Genomic DNA, 7,566 nt, shown 5'->3' on the forward strand with positions numbered 1-7,566 from the left:
TGACATCATGGCTCCCACCCTCTGTGCAAGGGCCAGATGGAGGAGGCGTCCCTGAACTTATATAGGTCAAAGGTTAGAGCCCACCAACGAGGATAGGAAACCCTCCTCCCCCCATGTGAGAATCCAACAACAGGAACTGGGCTGCCAGGAAGGCTATGTAAATGGTTTCTCTATCAATACACGAGCTCAGAGCTGGCAGAGAAACCGAGGAGGCCACAGTTAGCCATAGCCAGGAGTCATTTCCATGAGACAGCACTTTGGCCTCCAAGACACAGACAGCATGCTGACCTGGTTTTGTATAAAGATGAAAGCAGACAGCTGTTCTCAGCTAGCTAAAGGTCAGCCGCACAGAGGGGGATGGGCCTCCTTGCTCACAAGAGCAGCAACAGCGTTAAAGTGAAGGCAGAGGTTTCATGCTGTCCAACCCTCAAGCCTGGGCACCCAATCACTGAAGAACAGCTGGGAGCAAAAGTGACTGAGTCATTGTCAAAACAGCAAAGCCAAGTGGACTGTAGAAGATTCTGGTTATTCTAGAGAACTTTCAGACGTGAGTCAGCTAGTCACTCCCTGTCTGCTCCGAGTGGGCCTGGTACTCATTATCTCAGTGTTCTGAACCCAGCAGGCTGGACCCTGTTCTTATTTTTATTCTGGGTGCTGGGGATTGAACTCATGGGCCTTGCACATGCTAAGTACAGGGTGTCCCACTGACCTGTACTCCTGGCCTCAAGGGCCCCATTCTTAAGAGGACCAGCTCTGAGTATGTCAGCTTACACCTTCAGCCTAAAAGCTCAGTTTCTCAAACTGGATTTCCCTGATTTGGAATGGGACAAACTCTGTAATCAAACGGACCTCTCATTGTACTGGGTTTGGAGAAGAAAACCATGCTCCAGCTGGACATGGCTTCTCCGCTTTCTACCCTGCAAGCCTCCCTCCACCCTGGATCCCAGAGCTGCCACAGGCAGGCAGAGACACACATACAACGATAAGGATGGCACTGTCTGGCTCTCAGGGCGGAGCTGCTCTCTCTGTGCTCTTTGGATGGAGTGCTGCTACAGTTTGAATTTGCAATGGCTGCTGGAGGTTTCTGTCTTGAATGCTTGGTCCCCTGCTAGTGAGATCTCAGGAAGTTCTAAGAATGTAGGGAGGTAAGACATACATAGAGGAAGTAGGTTGCTAAAGGCGGGTCCTTGGGAGTGTATTATCCTGGCCACTTCCTGCCACTGCCTGCTGTCTGACCTCCCCCCCGCCCCCATGAAGTGAACAGTTATCCTCATCACACACTTCAACCATTGTCATGGTGTTCTGCTCTACAAAAGGGGCCAAGCGGCTGTGGACTGAACCCTCTGGGACTGTGAGCCAAAATACATGTGCTTTCCTTTAAGTAATTCCTGAGAGGTATTTTGTATTTTGGCCACAGCAATATGCCAGTAGCTAACATGAGTGGCATGCCTGAGATCCCACAGGCTCTTCTCTGCTTCAAAAACTTAAAAAACAAAACAAAACAAAACAAAAACCCCAGAGTTTATTTTTACCTGCTTAGTCCTGAGCAGAAACAAGGATGATGAACACATTGGGGAAAAACTCCTTTTAAACAGAACATTTAATGGGACTTTTGGCAATCTTCAATGGAAGCAGGCGCTGGGTAGGGGGCATGGCCTTCTGGGATGCCTTTTTGCTCTCCTTTTAAGGGGGATCAGATGCTGAGGTATCTCCCACTGTTTGCCTTGGTACTTTGTTCTTAGTTCCAGGGGAACCCTGCCCTAGCCTATATGAGCCCACGTCAGCTCAAAGACCAGCTTTGAGGCCTGAGCACATGTTCATTAAAAGCCCAGCAGGGGAATCCAACAGAGAGTTGGGGTCAAAAGCCTTGACTTCATTATGACAGAGGGACAGCAAGGTCATGGAAAGAACAGACTTGCCGCTCTTGGCAAGAGCTGGTTCACAGCAACACAGGACACCTTGGGCCTTGGATTCGGGAGGCCCAGGATCCCCAGCAGAACAGAGAATAACCTGGGGGAGGTCCTTCCCTCCCACAGGGACTGTATGTCCACCATTCTTCACCTTGGCTTTGGAACCTGCTGGTCTCTGCAGCTCCCACTTGGTGGTCCTAATGGTGGCTTCACTGTGTGCTAGCTGTGGGGTCTTCCCAGTCTGTAAGATCTCCAGGAGTGTAGACTTGCCCTGGCGTGGGGGGCCCACGATGATCATCTTCATCAGCTTACACTTCTCCGCTTTGCGCAGCTGAGCACGCAGGAAAGACAGCGTTGCTTTTGGGCCTGTGAGAAATCAGGGGAGGAAAAAAATGGGTGTTCTAGATGGTGTATAAAGGGAATGTGCTCACTTATCTTAGGAGGCCAGCTTCATCCCAAAGAGACCATTTCTATATGCTCCAAGGAAAGATGTTTGGATCTTGGAGAGAGAAGGGACAATAATAACCACCCCAAAACTTAATTATGAAAGTCAGGACTGAAGGATGACATCCTTGATGCCCTAGTTGGCATACTTTACTACCTAGCTATTCTTAATCTTATCACCATTGGTAGCTGCTGTGTCGGGGCCAGTTTCATAGCATATCTCCCCAAACCGTGAGGCTGGAATTGGGTTCATTCACCCACTAATCCAATTCTTAAAGTCTATCAAGGGAACCTAAGTTATTCTTCTGAGGTCGTGAGTGGAACAGAGCTGAGGAGGCCCTACCTTCTTTCCTGACCTCTGCAGGCACGTTGCTAATGTTCAGATCTTCAATGTCCAGTTGCCAGAGGTTCCCCAGCTGGCCTAGCTCCAGAGGGAGCTCTCGGAGGCCAGGGTTACTGAAGTGAACAAGTCAGCATGAGAGAAATGCACACATGAACACAGGCCTACAGCTCTCTAAGCCTCCCAAACTCCCCTGTGGTGGCTACTGTCAAGCTTCATTCCAAGCCACAGGCCTTAGGCCTTAATTTCAAGATTCCATTTAAACACTAAACCCACCACACCTCTGTGTTATAAGGAGTGACAACATCAGTGCTGTCTTCAGTGGGTCCCCACAGCGTCAGACTGGGTCCCTCCCTATCCAACACCTACACCTTCTCTTTTACTACTATTAGGATGGCCACTACTTCTTGCTAGACTCTACATTTTCAACCCTAAGGCAACACATTCTTTGGCACTCAAGTTCATCAGGCCGTTAAGGTCTCGACAGGAGGGACCTGGCACACCATAAAGTTCAATACACAAAAGGGGTCAGAAATGTAACTGTCCTCCTCACTGTCTCTCAGCCAAGCAGCAAACTCTGGCTATTCATCTAACTCCCTCCACCTTCCATACCCAGTCTGGAATCCCTGATTGTTTCTCGAATAGACCTTCTGCCTGGTCCCTCTGGACAAAAGAGAAGACTTCCGCCTCATAGGGTTGCTCCTGCCCTCAACACCAACTTACTTGCCCAAGTAGAGCTCTGAGAGGTTCTTCAGCAGGCAGACGGATGGAGGAACTGCATCAAGATGGTTGTCATTCAGACAAAGGACCTCCAAAGACTCACTTAGGAAAGCTGGAAATTCTAGCATGAAGGCTGCAAAGGAAAGTCAAGAGAGACCGTGCTTCTCAACGGTTCTAGGCGACTGTGGTGTGGAGGTGCCATACAGATGGCTGCAATGCTTGGAGAGCATGTTGGGAAACCTCCAGTGCTCATCTCCAGACTCCCTTGTAGGCATATGTGACAAAGATTTAAAGATGGTGACACTCAGTGACAAACTGCTTGCAATTAACACAGACAAGAGAGAGTGACACATGCTTCGTTGCTACATGTCCACAGGGAATTTGCTAAACACTGGACAAATATGCAATGCTTACAAGGCACAGTGAAGGTCACATGTATGTATGTAACATGATGGTTTCTGAGAAATTGGAAAAGCCAGCTGCAGAACCATGTCCCTAAAAAGGATTAATGGTGTGACAGAAAATGTCCACAGATATACACACATGTATTACCCCAGCACATGAATGTTATATGCATGCGTGCATATATGGCACACATGCACATACATACATACATACATACATACATACAGACAGACATGCATCCATGTTACATAAACTCTTAGTTACATCTAGAGGAAGGACTTACTAGAAGGCCAACTACTCATTTTGTTTTAAAATATACAGCAGTATCCCTGTACTAATCGACAAGTTAATCAAAATTAACAAAGAAAAATATGAGTGGCTAAGGTTTTTTGTTTGTTTGCTTTTTGTTTTTTAGTGTTGCTTAAGATGTTACTCCTTGAGAGACCAGCCAACTCTTTAGTATTCAAGCAAGTTCATTCATGAGGCTAATTATGAGATTACCATTAAGATCACGTCACACTTGCTGTTTCTACAGCACCCGAGCCTTTGTGGAGAGCAAGAATGTCATACAGAGCTCAGAAAGGCACATTAATGGGATTCAGCGGTTTAGGCTACATCAGGATCTCCGAGCAACCTTTATCCTCCCCTTAGCCCCTCCTCTGACAAGCAAGGAGAATGGACAGGATAGCTCACTGGGAATCAGGGAATCCAAGCCCTCTGCTGGGATGTTCTGCCTGCCATGGAAGATGGAGCATAAAGAAGGCAACATTGTTTTATATCGAGGATAGAGAAGGCAACATTCTTTTGGGGGATGAAATCATGCTGGGTTACCTAGATACATCTCCCTCCCTCCCTCAGCGCTGGCATCTCTCCATTCACGGAGCAGCAGTACTGATGGTCATGGGGTAACCTGGCCTCAGAGAAAGTTCTAGGAGAGACGATGCCAGACTACTAAGATGAGCACTTGGGAAATCCTGCCCAGCTCACTGCGCTGTTAGTAGGATTCTCTGTAGCTGTGGAAATAAAGTAGCAGCAGGTTTGCCAAGGCGACTTTGTCCTAGATGGTGTCCCATAGAAAGATGTTCAAAAGTGTTTTCTTTGCCCTTTCAATGAAACCACTTCACAGTTTTCCTGGGAGGGCAGCTAATGGGAGAAGGTGTGCTTTCTTGCCCAGCAAGGGAACACTTGAGCAGCTGGCCACGGAGCCGGCCAAGTCTGAAGTTTCACCCTGGTGTTTATGAAGGCTCCTTAAGTGACAGATGAGGGGAATAAGCTCGGAATGGAGGCAACACCTGTCACACCCCAGCCAACTGCTGAAAACTGTGGAAACCGGGTTGGAGGGAAGACAGCTCAAGGTATTTATGAACTGTTATTTATTCATAAGTTATTTATGACTCCACTCGTCTGAATTTTACCGTAAAAACGATCATCCAAATTATTTTTGGACAAGGCAACTGAACAAACATGACTGACTGAATGTACGTAAACCACCCTGGAATTTAACTGTCCATCTGCAAACAAGTCGTCCTTTATAGATAACTCTTTACCCTGGGTCAGCCACTCTGGGAGAAGGGCACTACTGTGGGAGAGGGCTGGCAAGCCCATCTGTGCCTTCATTTTACTCAGGGGTGGCCCTCCATATTCCAGATGCAATTGAAAACTCAGGAGGCCTTTGTCATCTATCAATGCCATGATTTCCTCTGCCAGGGAGCCTTTCACGTTGTGCCCTCCTCAACTGGCTGCCAGCTCACTCTGATGGGTTTCTCACTATTCAGCTTGACCTTCCTACGTAGCAGTTTCCACAGGCTGCTGGTGACCCCACTAAGTGATGTGCCTACCTTCCAGTGCCATCACCTTGGTCTCCAGAAGGATCCCATATGTCCGAGTGGAAGGCAGGGCACACAAAGTTGTCCCCCAGCAAGTGGTTCAAGAGACCAAGATTGTTCCCAGCCCATGTTCCCGTCTACTGTCCTACTTGGCACAAGGGAGAAGATGGTGTTTGCTTCTCTTTGTTTCCAAATGAGATCCCTACATCTGTACTCAACTTCCCAAGGCTGAAGGGCCTTCATTTATACAGGGGCCAGCTGTGCTGACAGATGAATGGCTTAGTGGTAGTCTACTTGCCCAGCATGCCCAAGGCCGTGGGTCCTATATTTGCATCCAGAAAAAAAACCCAAAAGGCCCTATTATGAAAATTCATATACTGTACTTTCCTATTAGTATGGCAATATATCTTTGTATCTGTCTCCTGGCTGTTTGGTTCTATTTTTTCCAAACTTTATTATTTGCTGCCATTTTTTTTCTTATGGGGTTGTCATGTTCACAGATGTATATATGTATATATATAATGTGAATAAACAGTAAGCATTCTTTGCATATTAAGGACTTGTGTGCCAAACTGTGTCACAGTGATTTCTATGGGAAGTAATTCTCAGAATGTTTTGCAGTAAACCTTGGTCTGTAATGTCTTTTGTATAATAAAATTTGCTAGTTTTTGCAAAAGCAACATTTAGAGCTTTAAAAAAATTATTTTTGAGGGCAGGGTGCCCACACCTATAATCTCAGCACTTGGGAGGCTGAGGCAGGACAATTGCCACTGAGGCTCCAGAGAGAGTTTCTAGACTAGCCTAAGCTAAAATGTGAGACCATATATACAAATAAAATAAAATGAAAAATATTTCCTAGCCAGCTTTTAAAGTTCTTTTTCCCAGCCCCAGGCCACACACATGTCCTCTAAAGTGTTATTATTATTTTTTTAATTCAAGCCTGCTGTCCACTTGGGCATTGCTATCACCTACATAGGTCAGGGGCACTAGCATTGCGTTCCCTCATTGCTAGTTAAACCAACACTATTTGCTAAAATCTGAAAATAGCCTTCTTTACTAAATTATAATGCCATATGTTTGGCATTGTAATAACTTTGTCATACATTAAATTTGTACATAGTTATCTCTCAGGAACTCTGAGGGACTGATTCCAGAATGCCCCTTCTACAATAGCCACCAAAATCCACACAAGAACCCGCACACGTCCTGCTTAGCCTTCAGATCGTTTCTAGACAACTTATGCTGTTTGACACTGTGGATGTTGCAGGAATAGCTGTTATACTGTATTGCTTAGGGAATAGAGGAAAGCGTGCAGGTTTAGTACTGATGCGACGTTTCTGTCAGCAGTTATTTTATCACAGATGTTGATTTCACAGACACAGTAGGGTAGACTGCATTTACTCATATGTAATTTTGAATTTTCTTCCGCCAATATTTCTTGTTCATATTAAACCTAAATACACACATGACTGATCTAGACATTCACTGTGTGTATACATATATACACATGCACACACACACACACACACACACACACGTACACGGCAGCCCACAAAGTACACTGTGCGTAAGGCCTATAGCATTCACCTCTTGCAAACTCATCTTGGCCTCTGTGGCATTCCTCAGCCTCACCTCTCAGCGCCTGTTCTGCTCACAATCACTACTTCAAGCCAGAGAAGAGAGTTATAGTCTGTTTAGACCAACCTACATATTCGTGCTTGTTTTATGCTCTTGTCCCAGTGGACATTCTGAAGGTGCAGTTGGCTTTAGAGTCTCAAGTTTGATCAAAAGTTGTTCTTACAGAGGTAGAGCCTAGAATAGCAGTTAGCAGAGCATGGGCAGGATGCAGGGGTGATGGGGCAGAGGGGGTGGATAGTGTGTGCAGGGGTGATGGGGCAGAGGGTGGATAGTGGGTGCAGGA

At 46.4% G+C, this 7,566-nt stretch overlaps 1 protein-coding gene across 4 annotated transcripts in view; it reads right to left on the reverse strand.

Annotated features, from left to right (window-relative positions):
• The window catches only part of Lrrk1 (leucine rich repeat kinase 1), a 134,131-nt gene that overhangs the window by 39,121 nt on the left and 87,444 nt on the right, over positions 1-7,566 (reverse strand). For all 4 annotated transcript variants that reach the window (XM_031386922.1, XM_031386920.1, XM_031386919.1 and 1 more), the window contains exons 13-15: positions 3,418-3,547; positions 2,698-2,810; positions 2,062-2,276 (exon numbers count right to left, since the gene is read on the reverse strand). In XM_031386922.1, coding sequence (XP_031242782.1) covers positions 2,062-2,276; positions 2,698-2,810; positions 3,418-3,547 — 458 coding nt within the window. The remainder of the gene's footprint in view (positions 1-2,061; positions 2,277-2,697; positions 2,811-3,417; positions 3,548-7,566) is intronic.

This window comes from Mastomys coucha, unplaced genomic scaffold, assembly GCF_008632895.1.
Source record: "Mastomys coucha isolate ucsf_1 unplaced genomic scaffold, UCSF_Mcou_1 pScaffold21, whole genome shotgun sequence".
Taxonomy (NCBI): Eukaryota; Metazoa; Chordata; class Mammalia; order Rodentia; family Muridae; genus Mastomys; species Mastomys coucha.